This window comes from Acanthopagrus latus, chromosome 15 (genome assembly GCF_904848185.1).
Source record: "Acanthopagrus latus isolate v.2019 chromosome 15, fAcaLat1.1, whole genome shotgun sequence".
NCBI lineage: Eukaryota > Metazoa > Chordata > Actinopteri > Spariformes > Sparidae > Acanthopagrus > Acanthopagrus latus.
Genome location: NC_051053.1, coordinates 18297437 through 18316900, shown reverse-complemented (window position 1 = coordinate 18316900; position 19464 = coordinate 18297437). Strand labels below are relative to the sequence as shown.

The window sequence follows — 19464 nt, the reverse complement described above, 5'->3', positions numbered from 1 at the left end:
AATTTTTCTCCATCACTCACTCCACATCTATGTGAATTATTGTCTTGAAATGACTATTTCTTGCTCCCCATGTGTGCACTTGGTATGATGAGATAGATAACATTGGAGAGTGACACAGTGGCTGAACCAAGGACATTTCTGCTGTCACAGCTACAGAGAGCTTTCCATTTGAAAGCTGTGCAAGTGTATGTGTGTGCACGTGCATGCCTGTCAGTGTTTGTAACACATTGCCATGACATGATCAGTGTGGTGGCTGGCCTCCCTCCTGCAGTGTCCATCATGTTTTATAGATGAGAGCTAAGCCTTCGCTAGCTAATCCATGAGGCATGTTGGTTTACTGTAGTTTTATTAGCCTGCAGCAAATCCTCAAAGCGTGTTACTATGCACATCTTCCAAAAATACAGTATATATTATACATTCAGTATTTCACCAGCAACCTATTTGCGATGCGGTGCATCCATTTGCAATCCAAGATGATACAAAAACATTAGTTACATGCCTTGGTTTGCAGCTCGCACTTGAGATTGGTCTTATTTGTGACCCCTTTCCTTTGATCAGATCCTTAAACACAAACTTTTTCAAATTTCAACCAGCTTTTAATCGCTACAATATTGGAAGTATATGCAACTGGAAAATGCTTCTCTCCTTTTTGCCTGCCCCCAGATCCCCCCACTATTTTGTCTGCCAAATGACACGGAACATGTCATCTGGCAGATTTTAGGACTGTTGTATCAACTACAGATTGTCCATTCTCACATCATTGGGAGTATTTATTGGTCTGGTGCAGACCAGTTCCTTTACCTACATCAAATTTGAATACCACAGCTCGTTTTCTCAGTTTTCTTTGGCCATGTTGGACCAAAAAAAACAACAACAAAAAAACCCACGTTTTCCTCTTTCTGCTGCATGGACAGTCCAGGTTAATGAAAGGGCCATATTTACAGTGGACCAAAACCCATACTTTGTAACTAGTGATTTGAGTTTTGTCTCCATATGGCATAAAATTGAAAAAAAAGATAAAGCAGTGCCATGTTCTGCAGGAAAAACTCAGTGGTGCACTCTAAACATCTATCAAGCATCGAATCTGCATTTGTCCTGTTGTGCTACAATGTGTCTGATACAGAATACACATTAAAAATGCGAGAAAAAGATGCTCATGGTGTCCTGGGATTTTTCAGAAATCTCCAAGCTGACATCAGACGAACACAGTAACGGGCAGTTCAGTTGACCCTTGAGAAGGGAAGGAAAGGGAGGAAAAGTGGTGCTGAATAGGCATAGTGTTATACTAAGCTCATGACTATGCACAGTGCAGAACAGGAGTGCCAAAAGTACATTATCTGATACCTGCACTGGAGCTTAAGCCTTTACTGCAATTCTGCCCTGTACTTATGTTCAGAAAAAGATAAATACTGTAATCCCTAGCCGTGTGAACCTATAATGATCAATTGAGTTCTTTTGACAATGTGTTTGGGTGGAATGAAAAGAGAAATGACTGACTGACTGACTGACTGACTGACGAAAAGCACAGCCTCATATGTTGTGCTTGCTCAGCAAACACATGCTGCCATTTGAGAAGACAGGTGTGAGAGTGTGTTGATGGTCAGAAGAGGGACAGGTGGTTGTACAAAATGAGAGAAAAGTGTGTGTTTGTGTGTTGTTGCCAAACTAAAGATCCAGTTTGAGTTCTCTCTGTGGTGACTCATCATTTTCTGCAAAGCTAAAAGCTCAATTTGCAATTTGCACAAGCCTGAAATATATTTGCAGACAAATCTACATTGTTAGTCATGATATGTGTATTTCATTAAATTTAGTCTGTGTTTCGTATATGTATATATGTATAACAAATACAACAATAAAAGTGTTTCTTTAACCAGTTCATGGTAATTTGTTGCCGTATCCAGTTAAAGTATTATCACATAATTTGTTTTCTCTCTGAAATAGATTAAAGACTTCTAGTAATCGTGTATTCAAGCTGCTTTACACTTGTTAAATCTTGGCCGACTGTGCCCAAAGTGGCTGTCATGAGATCTGCACGGTGGACTGGCTGTCACACCAAATGCCTCTCTGTGAGACACCAACTGCGTGCTGACTGCTGTCTCTGCATCCCTGATTATTCTGTCTGACGCTTGTTGAGTCAATCTGTCTCAGTCTTCAGACATTATGGCTGTTGGTCATTTATGACTGGAACTGTCTCGTATTAGTCATCATTGGTATCAGGGTCACCATACAATGTTTTCATACAGTATATTGAGCATAATTTATGACCAGAGTTCTTTTTCCATTACCATACTTGCTGTTGTTTGTTGTTTAACATTGCTTTCCTGGTTGAACAGATACATCTGATTCAAAGAGCAATGTATTCCACTCTGCACACAAGATCTTAATTGCATATGTGAAAAGTTGATAGCCTCATTAATTGCCTGTTGACAGATTTTATTGAAGACACACTCATCATACCATAACCTCTCTCCCTGCATGCCCCATACACCAGATCAAACAGAGGGCTAGACAGACGGAGTAGTTGGGGTCAGTGCTCTTATCACCATGCTCCTGACCCAATGATTGTGACTGACTGTCAGTGTGACCCAAACTTTGACCTTCACCTCAGGTCACAGAAGTTGCTCGGTGTGCTTGGAGGTTAATCCATGGGTCTGTTCAAGATGACTTTGGTCTTCCCTTCACATTAGGGAGCACCTGCAACATGTATATGTGAAAATACAGTAATATAAGTTGGTATCATAGTGAGCGTCATAATGCACAGTAACTGGATAAACTATCATCAACACAGGGTTGACAAAATAATAAAGAATACTGTACAATGTTGCTGGGCAATATGACCTTAATCTGATATTGTGCTATGTCACAATACGAAATATATCTAGACATTTTAAAATATCCTCAGGAAGATCTTCATAAATGCAAGCACTGGGCAACAAAATCAAACATCACAGTTATTTTGTACCATGCTATATCACGACATAACCATATCCAGAACTTGAGATGACATATATTGTTATATCGTTGAAACCGTATAATATTCATATGTTGCCCAGCCCTACTTCTATCTCATTTTGATTATGTACTACTATCTGCTTGAAACCAGATGTAACTGACACACACCTCTGCAAACTAATGTTTTCTGCCTCTGCGCCAGATCAAACGAGCAACAAAAGCTTTATACAGCCACAGGTGTCAGTTGCCTCTGCTGCAGGCTCTGATAAGGACGATACAGCTGAAGTTGTGTTTGCAACTGTACTGAATAAATTACCCTTGATGTCGCGGAACAGTGACACATGTCGGTTCTTCAAACAACAAGCACATTGTGTTCAAACACAAGTTTATGGGAGAACAGAGGAACTGATTCATGTTGTTGAAGATAACCTTGGATGAAAAGATGCAAATTAGACAGCTTGTTCAAACTAACAGTTAAGAATCAGAAAAACATGCTTGGAAAACATTTTCAGATTGTTGCATTGGTGTGTATACATGAATATGGTAATATTGACCATAAGCTAGTAACTATCAGCTTTGGTGCTGTTGAAGATAGAGGCTTATTCATTCGTAGTTAGTTGCTAAATCTCAGAGAAAGACAACAGCTCTGCATCTTTTTACAGATTAATGATACAGATCATATGTTGCTTGTAGATAAGTCTGTGTAAGGACTCTTAAAAAGTGCAGTGTCCTCCCTTTTGCCTTGACATTAATGGCTATATTTTTGAAGTCCAAAGCTCCTGGTCACCTTAGGTAGTCTATTATTTTTGAGAATTTTTGAATGCAGCACAGATGTGTCTCTATTTTTAACCCATCAAAACCAGCAATTGATGTCAGATTTCCTGCCCCCCTCCCCTTACCTCCACAGTGAGGTAATGCAATATGTATAGGGCAGATGGTTGAGGCGGGAGGTAGGGGGCTTCTCCAAAACCCATAAGACTCTTTGTCATGACATCAACAGAAACTTGCATAGATAAGTTGAACCATCGGGTCAGTTGAGTTCAACCTGTTCTTTTCCTTTGGGTAGTGATGAAATATTCAAGTTAGCTGATCTTCATGTCCTTTTTGCTTAAAGATACATCTGTGGTTTGGACTGAGGTTTATACTGCTCTAAAGGTTAGGACTATTAAAATATTTTGGCAAGCGGTGCATGAGTCATAGCCTCCATGTACAATGTATAATGCATCACCATTGGGAATGGCTATCTTGGTTGTTTTTAAGTGATCAGACTTGGCATCATGTTAGTCAGGGCAATGATTAGACTATATAATGATGTGAAAACATGACAAAGTTATTTGTTGTTGCTCGTAGCTTGTTTGTGTACTTTTTCAGTGATCATATTATCATAATTAGACTTCAACCAAAACATCACAACACCAATTAAACTTGGCCCATCCTTTACCTGTCATGTGTCTGTATATGTGTGTGTACATGTGCACATCCGTGCATGTATCTCTTCAGGTTTTGTAAACTGCAGCTCGTGGTTTCTTTTTGGTTTTGATGATTGACATGTGAATGGAGGAGGCCCTGCAGCACAAAACCCACACTTGCAATTTAACTCAAATAAATACCACTGTCACGTGCATCATCTCTGGCAGACAGACATACACAAAAGTCTACACCTCAACACTGTCACACAGTTATATTTATACTTCAGGCCCACTACTGTCGCTGTTTTTGATAAGAGATATCATTACTATTCTAATAACTGCAGCCTTTCACAATTGTTATTTTGTTATAATCTTACTGTTATGCCAAATGCTCTTTCAGATGAGGATGTGCACTGAAAACCTCTGCTCTCTCAGGTGAAGGACATATATGGTATCTAAGTGCTGTATAAAGAAAACTACACTTGCTTGTGTTTCTTGTCTTTAAGGAACTTAAGCAAGTCCAGCTGCTTTCACAGAGCACTTATACCAGACACATACCATACCCTGGATGACTTGTGTATGTTGGTGAAGTTTGTCGTGTGGAAGGCTAAAACAGTTTCAAAGTGCACTCTAATTTGTTGGAATAATGAATGAATAATTCGTAGAAACAGTGACAATATTGGCTTCCAATAATTAAAAATGAAACGGAACAAGTTGGTCGATTTCTATCTACACAGTCCAATCAGGAGCCAGTTATCTACCCGGAAGAGTCTGTTGTTGTTAGTGCAGCTTCATAGTGGTTTGGTCTGTACTTTCAGTCTTTGTCTCTTCCATTGATATATTTACCAAATATACTGCTATTGACAAAATCCAACACTGAAGAACTTCTTGGAACAATTAAACCAAGTTATTATTTTTTTTACTTTATTAGAGTCATAAATCTCTTCATTATTACATCCATAAGTCTTATGAAATGTGGTTTTGTTTCTTTGCGTAACAGGAGACTCTGCAGCAGCTGGTGATGATGCCTTTGCCAAACGTGCTGGTACTGGGCCGTAATCCTCTGTCTGGTAAGTTTCACTGCACTTAACAATAATCATACAGACTAATGCTTTGACCAGTACAGTGAATTTGAGTGCTCCTGGCCACTAAACATAAGCAAAACAAATGATAATTCATTCCTGCTGTAAGACGTTAACTCACAGGGGCATTCGGCATTCATACAGTTCACAAGCAAGACACAAGCAATCTCGCAGTTCTTTTGTCACTTAATTAGAATGCAGCAATAGGCCTGTATTAATTATCTGTTGCTTTGATGTTTCCAGTGACTTTCTGTCTGTGGACTTAATTTTCAAACCATTTCTTTGTTTAATGTCACTGCTGTCCAGTCATGAATAAAGCACTATTGACAGTGCTTAATAGCTACACATATGTCCTTTACGAAAAACTGTTAAAAGTAAACTATAATGTAAAACATCCCTGCCATGGCCTAATGAAGGCTTAGTTGGTGCACTTCTTTTACCTAGGGTGTTAAATTAAATGAACCGTTTTGCAGCAAAGCTTTGACCTTCTGAACCGAGCCATGCTATCTGATATGTCTGAGCAGCCCTCAAGAAGCAACAGTAGTGCAGTGGGAGGTGTTTGATGTCATGAAAACATTTCTGAGCACCTTGACCTCTGCAGCCCCAAGTGCTACTTGATATTCAAATGTGACCTTGATGAAGCCACAGAGGAGAAGATAACTAACAGCACTGCATGGTTTGAGGTACATGGTGTGCTGGCAATGGAAATTAAAGATACATTGTACATTTCTGCAAATGTAATCATCACCTCTTTAAAGTGAATTGTTTTCAGGCTCAGCTGAGCCAGCAGAGACGGTCAAAGGATATCTTTTACCTGTTTGAGCAGATGAAATAGCTTCATAATCCCTGTCCTCCCTCAGCTGCTTTTATCACAATTTAACCACAGCCGTTGCTGTTACTTTGGTGTTTTCATCACTTTCCAATGGTCATGCTTACCTCTTTAATTTTCCTACACCCCCACAGGCATTAAGGGTAAATAAACCAACAAAAATGCTGCAGTGAGCACACACACATAAGTGTGCCATTGTGTTTTCTCTTTCATGCCAGAATGACTTGGTTGTTATTTTACCTTTAGGGATACAAAACATCTTCCTCTGCCTGCCAAAGTAACTGTAATCAGCAGAAAAAACTTTTTCATCCTTTAAGACTAAAGACAGACAACCTACATTCTTCTTAAAATGTTTCCGTTTTTAGATTACTGCAGTATTGAAATATTTTTAATTGTTTATTCTACGTATTTGTTTAACTCATTGTAATGAAGACCATCTGCAGCATATGTCATAGCCCAGCTTTTAAAAAAAATCTTTTTTGGGGGGGGTTTGTTAATTCCTTTCAGTGCTGCTTCCAGTAATAACCTCGTCTTGTCACTGTGGTGACAAGAGGGATCCTTTCATGAACTCCCAAAATAATGTCTACTGTTTGAATATGTCACATCTAATTTCACAGCAGTACATTTCTAAAGATCTACTGTATGTACAGTGGCTGAACATCATCTGGCTCTACAGCTTTACACAGGCCTTACAGATGGCCGAAGTGAATATTAAGTGAATACTAAAGTCGATCCATTGCAGACAAGAGTGGAGGGCAGCTCAGGGCTAGTGGACCAGAGCAGGCAGAAGGCATTAGACTGCATTCCTCAGGGTTTCTTTTGGCCTTTACCCTCTAGCTTGTCAGATAATCATTCAGTCAGTCAGGCCAGTGGTGGCTGTGGAGTCTGGCTCTGTGGCTCAGTGGCTGCCAGCTGAAAGTCATTGGCCATGTGGCTTTTATTATGCTCTCATTAGGGGGCAGGGGACGACTCTGCATGTGTGTGAGTGCATGCACATGTGTGTGTTTAGTTGGTGGATGGGGGAGGGGTGTCCTCAAAACAGTGAACAGTGGGAATGGACTGTAGTACCCCCTGCACAAGTCTGCCTTGCGTATACACGCACAGTGAGATTTTCAGACACACACTCCCTTGTGCATGCAAGTAGTGTTTAGTGAGTATGCACATGTAAAAACACACAGTGCCTCTTTGTTTAGTCTGTCTTAAAGCCTGAGCATTTTCAGGAGTGATCAGGTCTAATCTTCTCAAAACTCAAGTCTCTTTCTTAAAATGTGGGCAGAGGAAGGGGGGTAGTGTAGTCACCGTTTGTTCCCATTGTCACTCTGTCAATCTCATCCAGCTGACAAAACTGTTTCCTATCACCAGCAAGAAATTCAAATCATCTCTGACATCCCTGCCAGGAGAGCATCCAACATGCAGCCTTGTGCTGGAGCAACAGTGAGATTGCTGCTGCCACTCAGAAGCTTTAAAAGTGTTATATGTAAAAATTGGCCAGCTGTTGAAGTCATACTCATAAACGTATCAGCTAACTGTAGCCTCCGTCAGCTAGTTAGCTCAGTCATGTGTTTAGTGTTCTAGACAGGGATCTTGAAGCACCTGAAGAGTGCTAGGTGTTTACACCGTTAGGAGCCAGTTGGGTAAACGTGAGAAGATGCTATGTTTACCAGTGTTTTTGTTGATCATTTTTCTTTTGTATGATCAGCTTTATCCAGTTTAGTAGTTCTTGATTGAAGGCAGACTAGGTTGTGTGCCTTCTTGCTGTCCTTAGCCCAAGGCTGCCTGTCTTCCGAGTCACTTGGCACTTTATCTTGCCTTATAAAGTACAAATGCCCTAAAAGAATCTGAAAACAAATCTCCAGCCCACTTGTGTCCTCTGCTCCAGTAAGATGTGTTGAATACACTCTGACATGCCGTCAAAACAATATCGACTTGCTTCTACAAGTTTTACCACTGACATGCAAGTCATCGGGTCCTGATGATTGTATTCGTCATGGCGCGGGGGTGTTGTGGCGATTGGTTGCACATGCACGCAAACACATTTATTTTTCTTCTTATTCACTCACATCCTCACACACAGATTAACAATGGCAATGCAGGAAGAAGGGTTAGTCAGTGTCCGTCTGACCCCCTGTTTCCTGCTAAGAGGATAAAGCAGGGAGGGAGGAAAGGAGGTGAAAAAGGAAGCCTAAATGAGTGGATGCAGACACTCTGCAGAAGCAGATGCTATGTAACTATGTTAAGGGAAGGAAGGAAGGATGGGCGGCGCGTGTTGCATGGAATAAATGGAAGAGTGAAGTGAGTGTGTGAAGGGAGGGAGACAGGGATGGAGAAAAGATGAGGCTAGAGGAGCGACGGGTAGCGCCTCCTTGAAGCCTCCTTGCTGCTGCTGCTGGAGGGAGATTTCTCGTTTCTATTTTCATCCTCGCCTCTTCGCCATCTCTTTGCTCTCTCCTGGTTTCCCTATTTCTATATGCCTCCCCTGTGTTTGTGTTGCTTGTGCTCTGTGGTGCTTTCCCTCTTTTGTCTTTTTTCCTTTCATCTCTCCCTCTTACCATTTCTCCCTCTTGTTCTCCCTCTCTGGCAGTATAAATTATTTATCCTATGTGGTCCCTTATCTTCCCCACATTGCTCCAGTAGATTTGCTGAGCAAAATCCCGTCCCTGACTAGAATAGGTTCCTGTGGCTCTAATAGAGTACCAGTAATCCCTGCAGCAGTGAGAATTAAGGTTTATCTACCGTCATCCTTTCAGGTTGAAATTTGCTAATTTTCTCTTTAAATATGCCTTATATTCCTCTTCATACCTCTACTGACTAACATAAAGCACTGACTTCCTCTTATTTATCGAAAAAACGTCTTTGAGCATCGTTCAGGAACTTCTCCTATTTAAATTCTTTAACAATATCCATCCCTAATTAAATTAAAAAATTACAAAAACAAAAGCTTTTCATAGGTCCCTAGACCCCAAACAGACTGCTTCATATTGCTTCTTCTATCCAACCAACGGTCCAAAAAAACAGAGTCTCTTCATTTGCTATCATAAATGACAGAGAAAAGCAGCAAATCATCATATTTAAGCTGGAACTGGAACCAGCAAATGTTTGACATTTTTGTTTGACATATAACTAAAACGGTGGTTATCAAAGTTGGCAGTTCCTTTTGTTTTGATCCACTATTCTAAAAATCGAATGCTTGTTGAAGCTTGTTAACAAGCATGAAAAAAAAAAAATGAAAATAGTGGAACTAGTGGAATTAGTGGGAAAAAGTGTCTATAGTTCATCCATGGATGGGATTGTTGGCTTTGGAAAGATGCAGGGGGAGGAGGTTTCCAGCACTCAACCATCTGAGAAGCACTTCTACCTACTCCATTACCTGTCCAGACTTTTCCTTTAGCTGTGGTGTTGGACCCAACAACTGGAAAGTTTCCATGAGACCTAGAAAAACAAAATTCACCATTTTTCCTTGGCTGCAGTACAGAACAAATGCAATTACAGCAGAATTTCCATATCATGACAGACATCAAAACATTAGCTAGTTTTAATGGATGAATCAACAGTGAAATCACATTATAGAGGAAAATTATAATTTCAGACTTCAGAGCTTCAGTTTTCCACCAGCATCAGTGCAAAATATCCTGCTGTGACATCAGTGATTGGGCCATGGCCAAAAGCACAACATGTCTGTCTATTTAGAGAGCAGCATAAGAGCAGGTTTAGATTCATTATCAGTGTTGGTTTGTCCTTTAAACTCTCGTGACCAATTACTGACGTGGATTGGGTCTATGAAGTATTATTTATCATGAGTATGATATTGCGCTCCGACTGATTTAACCTGACACATCATGACCTCATGGAAGTCTCTTTTGCTCAATAATACATTGACTTGTGCTTCTATATTGATTCAAGCAGAATGAGAGAAGGAAGATTGATTTGATTGTGTGGAAGATTGTGTAAAATTGATGGAAAGATCCTGACACGCTATGTTTGGCAGACTGAGTCCTCCCAAAGGAACTGCTTGGTCTGGTTGTCGCTCTCTAAATTCTCTAAATTTCTAAATTGCTTCACACTGACAATCGGTCTCTTTCTCCAGCATAATCATTTTTGGGGAAGATTTCTGAGGTTAATTTGCAAGAAGTGGTTTTATTCATCAAATTTGATTTCATTTAAACAGTTTGGGAAAGTCCCACAAATGGTCTAGTCATAGATCATAATTGTCTATCTGTGTGCCCGCTATTTAGTTGTCCTGCTGTGATGATTGGCCCATTAAACTGAGCAGCAAACAGACCACCCTAAACATGCTCTCACTAATCTGGATTTATTATTATTTGAGCCGGACAGTGTTAGCACTCACTACCCCCTGGGCCACATGATGAGCTGGCTTATCACACACAGACACACACACACACACACCCTATTCCAAATAGGGCAAACACTCAGTCCTAACACAGACATAGACACAGATGCTTACATCTTGCGTATACCATACCACTTAGTCAGTTTAATGCGCGTGCGCACGCACACACGCGCGCGCACACACACACACACACACACACACACACACACACACACACACACACACACACACACACACACACACACACACACACACACACACACACACAAACCACCTGGTTTGCTGTTCCCAAATCCCACAGATGAGCTCAGGCCTGTTGAGCATGCTGGCAGCTGCTTGTGGGTTTCAGCAGTTTCTGACAATATGTCCTGACATGTGGAAGAGCACTGGAAGCTCGTCCTGCCAGCTCACAGCGCTGTGGAAAACATTGTGGCACTGTTACTAGAGGAAGGGGTTTTATTAGAAACTGTAACAACATAAGAATTTAGTTAATTGGAAGTAAATGTGGGCTTGATGGAATATTTTTTGCTCCCTTAAAGAAAGGCAAATGTGGCACCCACTAAATCTTGATTTGTTTTGTTTTATAGGAGAATAAATTTAAGCATGTGCCAGAGTGGTGAGAGATGAGTAAAACCCCATCTGGTAATAAAACACCTGCTATGACATGACATGATTCATCAGTAACCACCCTACATCAATCACCAGAGGTGAAGCGCTCAAGGCCATCGTTGCCACCGCCATCAGTAAAAAAATCTATCAATACAATATATCTGTCACCCCCCAAGTGTTTTTAACTCCACTTTATACCGCAAATGTGGGTTGAACTGAATGGCAGACAAGACTGAAACAAAACCGAATGAGAATAGTTGCAAATTGTTTGTGTGATTTGTGATATTTTGTTTGGTGTCTTAAGCAGACATATTTGAAGTGGTTTGGCTGTTGTCCTAATACTCTGTGTTTTTTTTGTTTTTTTTTTCCTTTAGAGCAAGGTCTGGAAGAGATGAAAAAACTGTTGCTGCTGCTACTAGGCTGTGCTGTCCAGGTAAGAGCACAGTTTAATCCACTTGATGTGTCCTGTTTTGCGCAAGTCCTCAACTGAGCTAGCTGCTGAAATCTTCATTGCTTTCATTGGTCTTCTTGTAGTAATTTAATTCCCAAACCAGACATCTTATTTTCCATTCGGGTCCATCCTTCCTTGATTACAGCTTTTTGCTTCCTTTGATAAAATGAACCAACTCCAACTCTCTCGTGCAGCTAATGCCGTGTCATGAGTGCCATAGCAGACCTTTCCTGTCTCGCAACAAAGCCCCATTCAGTTATTACTCATTGCATTTCCAACAAGAGTGCTGACCTTTCACAGCGTCTATTGTTTTACCATGAAGTAACTGTAGTTGCATACTACTTCTCCACTTTGAATTAGCAAATTCAAAGGTGCTCAGTTAGAATTATCAAAGTATAAAAAAGCCTTTATCTTTGTACACATTCTTGTTTTAATCTCGTCTTCAGCCTGCAAGAGAGGAAAATTATCTTTGTCTGATCCAGACGATAAATTTTGTTTGAAGACTGAACTACTTTCCTAAATACTGCTTCCTGAAACCTGTATATCAATTCAGCTTCTGCCTTGTGTCTGAAGTGTTGGTCTGCTAACCTCCAGTTGACCCCACCCAACTACCTCTTTAACATCTCAAAAATCTCTTCTCTTTCCTTCCACCCCCATCTGTTTACAGTGTGAGATGAAGGAAGAGTACATTGAGCGAATCCAGACTCTGGACTTTGACACCAAAGCTGCCATAGCATCCCACATCCAAGAGGTAAATCTCCTCCATAGTCAACAAAACTAGAGAGAATCAAGATAATTAGTGTCTTACACCTCCTTGAATGCATTTTTTAACAACAGTCTTTTTCCTCTACATCACCTAGCGAAATCTTGTTACTGATGGTGTAATTAATGTGATTTTAGGTGACTCATAATCAGGAGAACGTAGTAGACCTGCAGTGGTTGGAAAGTGGGGAAATGCCTCCTGAAGACCTGGATGGTCTCTCCAGAAACCTGGCTTTCCACCTCAAACACCTGGTGGATGAGAGGGACACACAGCTGGAGGTAATATGAAGTCTCTGTTTGTGTTAATGTAGATTTCCTTCCTAGGGCAGCAAAAGCCAAACAATATTAAACATGTACAGTAAACAGGGCAGAGCAACGCACAACTAGGGAAGTAATTTTCTTTTCTCTTTCTGTGGGTGTGGGGGAAGGTTGTCGTATGTTGATGTCTGTTATAGTTCAAGGAACCAAATTTTGCTCATGAAACTTATGGGCTGTTTCTAGTAAGGCTATGTGGAAACTTTTCCCTTCTTTGCTGTTACCACAAAAGAGCAGCTTCAGGAAGGAAGGGTTGAACTGTTAACTGTGTCATGGATGGAGGGTGTGTGTGCGTGTGCGCGCGTGTGTGTTTTACTTTGAATAAATGCGTCATTAAATGAGTTTCCAACCCATAGGGTGCAGATACCCACAACTGATATAGTTGATCTTTTGTGTGTGTTTTGTGTGTGTGTCAGGGTTTCTAATAGCCTCCAGATTATCACTGTGTAGTCCAGCCGCTCTCAATTAAAATCCCATTTCCTGTCACGGGCACTAGATCAAAATAGGCTGTGTGTGGGACTGTGGATGTACTTTTTGCCCTTATGTCTGTGTTCTAGTTTTGGGTAGTGGGGAATCTGGGTGAAACCATGGATCTACTCCCTCCCTCTTTGCTTCAGACCATGCTAGTCCAATTGAATGTTGGTGTTTACAACACTAGCTTTAGATTGGACCAAGTTGGGCTAACTGGTTAGCATGCTAACATCAGTATATATCTTTGTTAGGCAATGCATACATAAAGGTTATAATGTCAGAACTGTTCATTCACATTCCTTTCATCAATTAAATTACATTTTTTAGTGTTTTCAACTAAAATTCTTACATATTGCATCTTTAATTGTTAGTCTTGTACCAATTTCCCAGAGTCCAAAGTGATCTTCTTTTGTCCAACAACAGTTCAAAAAACAAAGACTCATTTACTAACACTTAAATTTTAGAAGCAGTAACCAGCAAATGTTTGACATTTTTGTTTGAATTAATATTTAAAGGGCTAATCAGTTATCAAAATACCTGGCAACAAAGTATCGACTAACTGTTGCAGCTCTACTCCCTCATCCTAACTTCTATTAATGTGCTCTCAGTCTCATCTGCACAGCTAGAAGTCTCACTCTCTCCACTCTCTTCTTGCCTCTTTCAATCCAGACCATAGTGGAATTAACCCAGGAGAGAGACTGTGTGCAGCTGTCTCCCTTGGCTCCCTGTCCGACCCAGTCTCCCGGTGACTCCCCAAGTATGAGGAGGACCGAAAGCCGACAGCATCTCTCTGTCGAGTTGGCTGACGCCAAGGCCAAGATCAGACGCCTTCGACAGGAACTGTGAGTGCCACGGTTTTATCAACTTCATGAATAATTAAGGGAACTGAGCAAACAGGACAGAATGTAGAAAAACAAAAACATTTCAGTTTAGAGCTACATACAGAAAGATCATTTGCTGGAGCTAAATGGTAACAATAAATGCTAATATTGTTTGCAACAGTTCTTCCATTTTTTTTTTTTTTTTTATATTTCTTTTGGTCTTTTCTGGCTTTATTGGTAGGAAAGCTTAAGAATGTGACAGGAAACAGGGTAAGAGAGGGGGAGTGACAGGCAGCAAAGGGACCCGCGCCAGGAGTTGAACCCGGGTCCGCTGCAGAGCCTCAGCACATGGGTCACCACGCTACCAACCGAGCTATGCGGCGCCCCCAATTTTTGGTTTTTTTAACTGGGAACTTATAGTCTTAGATTCATTGTCTAGTTCATGATAATGATGTCAGGTCCTTTTTCTTTAGGTCCATGTTTTTGGCATTATTAATTCAGTTTTTATGCCTCTATTAGTCAGCAAAAGTGGGGAGATGAATCGAGGGCGAGGGAGGAATTAAATAAAAGCCTCAGGGAGGTTGCAGTTTGTAGCTGACCTCTTAACCTTTAAGCTGTGGCAATGTCCCCATTTTTGGCACAGTTTTATTTATTGGATGTTGTTTACTGGTTACATCCTTTTTAATTAAACAATGTTAACACGGCAAGAAGGCTTCGAAGTGGTACGCTCAGAGTGGTCAGCCTTCTGTGGTTAAGTAGTTATTGGGACTATATTGAAGCCTCGAACATAAAGCTGAGAAAACAACAATGACTATGCAGAGAGGAAGAGTGATCCAGTTCCTCCCTACATCTCTATTACTCACATAAGGCCAGACTGCTGTGATGACACACTGCACCACACAAACACACACACATCCTCACAAACCTTGGAGAGGGCTTTTAAACTCTGCCTATGAATAATAGAGCTTCCTTTTTAAAGTGCTATAATCCCTTGCCACACAAAGGCTTAATGGTCAACAGCACAAATCAGTTAGAAGAAAAGCATCACCTTCTGATAAGAGGAAGTATTTAAATGTAGCACAAACACAACATCTAATTTAACAGGCTGGCTGACGTCATGGGGTCGGAGTCGATACTGAATGCTTTGACAGGAACTGTTTTGTTGTAAGAAGGGGAAGAGGTGTTGAATACATCATCGGCTGTCCAATTTTCAACACGTTTTCAAGATTAAGTCTCCACTGAAACTAATCTTGGATTAGACTTCAGTGACTGTCTCAGACGACGTGTAGTTCCCACTTCAAGGGAATCATCTGCGCGCATGAATGGCTTTGATATCCAGACTAGAACTCCATTCATCACCATAGCAGCATTAAAATGATTGCTACTCCTGCAATATTATGTAAGAGTTTTGTCAGAACTGCTCAAAACATTCAACACACCAAAACCATCTGCCATTTCACAAATGAATGCAAGCTTGCCTGTTCTTTCTTTTCAAACAAGTCATCATGCTTCGGTTAAAACTCGAGGTCATATTTGAATGCTGTATAATTCTGGTTTTGGAGATATTGTTCTGTCTCTTTTGCCACATAGACTCTGGACTGTGTAAGGGCTAAATGGAAAAATTATGGTTCTTTAACAACTGGTTGTCGCTCAGAATGGATTGCAGGTCACCCTCTCCTTGGTCACATGAAAAGAGTGAAAAGCATCCTCTCCTTCGTCCATTGTTGTTCTCATGCTGAAAAGTCTGACATCCATCACTGTAGACGACTCTCTTATACTTCCTTGACCTACATTATGAGATTTCTTCAGTAGACATAAATAGAGCTACAGAACAACACCCGAAAGGCCAAGGAGTTGTTTTGTTTGTTGGTTGCTATAGTATTATTTACTTGTTGCTGTGGTGTCTGTATAGAAAAGGATTGTCACGTGATTGGCTAGACAAAGGACGAAAAGAACTTTAAGACTGGTCACATGATTGCAGTTTCTTGTTTACTGAAAAAGAGGAATATGTCTGATGTGCCCGTTTACAAGTACATGCACAGATACAGTCTTTGCATACAAATGTAGGCTAGATATGTGTGTCTGCTGTGTGGTCTGGTGTGTGTGTGTATCTGAAGTAGCCCAGGTCAGAGTCGTGTGTGTGTGTGTCTGGTTCAGTGTTCTCACAGTGGTCTGTTTGTTAATGTCTCTGGTAGAGCTACTGCGTCTTGGTTATTTTTCCTCATCCAGACACGCACTGAGTTTATACCTATGAAACACATTTGGAGCCTTTTTACAGCTGCAGTTCCTCAATGAGTCTTAACCCAGTTTGCAGGCTAAAAAAAAGTCTTGTACTTCTACCACTAATCTGCCTTTAAAAGTCATGTATTAGCCATAAACTGCCTTATTAGACTGCATTATTTAAGGGGTGATGTACTTCTTAAATTGGCACCAGACAGAAAATGCACTTACTAGTTGAGTTCTTTGGATCTGACCCTATTAATCTAGGAAAACTGGAAGATTACATATTTTCAAGCATTCCATTCTTTGAAAACATGTTAATTGATGAGAAACAGAAGTGCGGCATTGGTAAATCATTATTCTTTGGGTTTAGGGTCAACAGCCAATGCAGCTTGAAAGACAGTAAATCATTAACTACTACAAATTATAACTAACTTATTCATGTGGAAAGCAGGAATGTTTCGCGCAATAAGTTACTCCCAAACCTCATGTGCACATTTTGTGCTAGACTCTAGTTTGAATGCATTTTAAACCATTCCTCTGCGTTGTATTGCTTGTTCATCCAACACGTACAAGGACATGTTTTATATTGTTCTTCTGTTTATTGACTTTTTAATCGATCCAATCAAAATCTACGGTTCCATAAAGCTACTACAAGGAACTTTTGTTTGGTTCCCCCATCAAATCCACAAAAATGTCAAAAATAAAATTGTCTGAAGAAAAATCTCCCTCTGCCTTTATTATTATTATTTTTTTAACTGGCTAACGTAATACTCACTGTAACTGTGCCTGGGAAAATATAAACACAGGTAGTCTGCACACAGATCTGGTGGCAGGTAATGAGAAAAACTAAATAGTAATAGTTCATATAGCAGCGTTAGTATTAAATTGAGATGGTTTCATAATCAGTTTAAAACTCCTTGTAGTAGCTTCAATAGCTAATAGTAAAGAGGAAAATGTTTGACTGTGTACGCCAAAGTTAAGTACGTGTGGCGTACTGTGTGTAAAAAGGTGAACAACTTCCAGTAAATTGTCATATATTTGCTTTTGGCGTGTTATTCAGTAGCTTACAGCAGCATGTCTTACTGTAGCTTAATATGTTTTGTTCTCAGAAAGACAAGGATCTTTTTTTTTTGATAGAGTCAAGATGGACAGTTTGGCAAATATTAATATTCAGATAGGTGTAAGGAAGACACCAGTTTGACATTTATTACACTGCCTTCATTCCTTGACTTTCTCAAATATAGCAGTGAACACAAGTGTTTGTCCCTGCTCGCGCAGATGCATTGCGTGTTAAACCATTAACATAAGCAGCCGAGGCAGCTGCATCCATAATATGAGCCCAGAGCTAATCTGCCATGGTAGAGTTGACAGGTGTTTGTGATTTGGGAAAGGGAAGGGAAGGGATGGATTGCAGGAGGTGGAGTTAACTGATGAAACAAAAACAGAAATGGGTAAATATCCTGCCTGCGTATAGACTCCAACTTCCCAAACAACGTTAGCTGTGGCAGGAAGGGGAAGATAAATGGGCGAGCATGAAAAGAATAATGCCTTTGCCTTATTCAGATGCACCCCGAGACTCCAGAGAGCTGTAATCATATAGGCCATCAGATGTTCAGTGGAGCAGTTCTATGCAACACACACACACACACACACAGACACACACACACACACACACACAGACACACACACACACACACACACACACACACACACACACACACACACACACACACACACACACAAAGAACAGCATCTCAGGAATGCCATCTTTTTCCTTCAAAGCAGTGTGACACATTCTCCCTCTGTGGTTGGAGCCTGGAGAATTTGCACACACACACACACACACACACACACACACAAACTGAAACAGACAACAAATGTCAGGATGCCCTATTTCGCTGTCACTTAAAAGAGTGATACAGGAGAGTGTTGGATATCAAATAGAAAGACCCTGCCACTGGGGGTGAAAGAATGAGAAATGAAATGTTATTCCTTGTATGACGTGCAAAACCAGCTGTATAACTTTCTACCCCCTTTAATCTTACTTGTTGCTGTAGTTCCTCTATAATAATAAAAGATGAGGGATTTGAGCCTGAGGGGTGGATTTGCATATGTTTACCCTTGAAGAAGTCACAGGGTCATCTCTTAAGTTGTTTTATAACTGCTGTCTTTCTGCTCTCTGTTTGACACTGTGTGTTATGCTGAATGTGATGTCCAGAAGAGGAGTTTGTTTATTTGTGGATGAATTTCGACACAGGAAGGACATTGTGTCCTGACCACTACAAAGACAATACTCTATTTTTACTGAAGAAAATGGGTTAGTGGGTTGATTGACGCCTTGAAATCAGTGTGAGTTGCTGATTTATCTACCTTGCCAACAAAGGTCTCCTATGCTCATTTGGGTGTTACCTAAGATCTGTGCCAATGCAAACCGCAGTTTTTAAATGAAGAATGCTCTGGACCAGGATTCTTGGACAATAATATGTAGCACGGCCTATAAAAGAATGGATACTGCAAATGGATGTTTTTAGTAATGCATAGTTCGTTGACTTGTAATTGATTGACATTATGGATTGGTGCCACGCAGTTATTTAGCATACAGTTAGGGTAGCTTGCTGAAGTGAGTGCAAGAAGATTGGACATTTGCTAATAAGATGTTGGATTTATGTTGATGTGTATTTTCAGACACATACATTTTGGGAAAAAATAAAGTAAATCAAAAATATTGTCCTGTTGAAGACCCAGGCTTTGTACTGACACCAAAAGTAAAATTAGAATAATAACTGAAATTCATACATTTAAAATCCTCAGTTCTTTCTTTAATTTGACAATATTAACACTATGCAGTTGCAAACAAACATGACAAGCAACTGAAACTAAAGTACTTAAGTTAAGATAGTGAGACTATTCATGCATATTATGTAAAAGGAGCCATTCTCTGCAACTGTGTCAATACGTTGCAACAACCATTAAATGATTTAGCTGCACACTCCAAAATGGAAATAGCCCTAAAGGAATGTCAGTGTTGATACTCTAAATTGATACACAGACATCGATGCACGCACACTTAGAATAAACTATGCACATGATTTACGATGTATAGCTTCTTTTAATCATACCACAATAGACACAAGTACATGTTGCTTATTTTGTACAGAGAAATCTGTATATTTCTCTACCGCCTGTCCTTTC

The 19464-nt window shown here is 40.3% G+C and overlaps 1 protein-coding gene across 7 annotated transcripts in view; it reads left to right on the top strand.

The window, feature by feature from the left end:
* Nucleotides 1-19464, top strand: part of ccdc88ab (coiled-coil domain containing 88Ab) — a 67012-nt gene that overhangs the window by 21622 nt on the left and 25926 nt on the right. For all 7 annotated transcript variants that reach the window (XR_005079229.1, XM_037123298.1, XM_037123301.1 and 4 more), the window contains exons 4-8: nucleotides 5362-5431; nucleotides 11604-11662; nucleotides 12348-12431; nucleotides 12581-12721; nucleotides 13898-14070. Coding sequence is in view for 6 of the 7 variants with exons in the window: in XM_037123298.1 (XP_036979193.1) it covers nucleotides 5362-5431; nucleotides 11604-11662; nucleotides 12348-12431; nucleotides 12581-12721; nucleotides 13898-14070 (527 nt within the window). In the remaining variant the exon portion in view is untranslated. The remainder of the gene's footprint in view (nucleotides 1-5361; nucleotides 5432-11603; nucleotides 11663-12347; nucleotides 12432-12580; nucleotides 12722-13897; nucleotides 14071-19464) is intronic.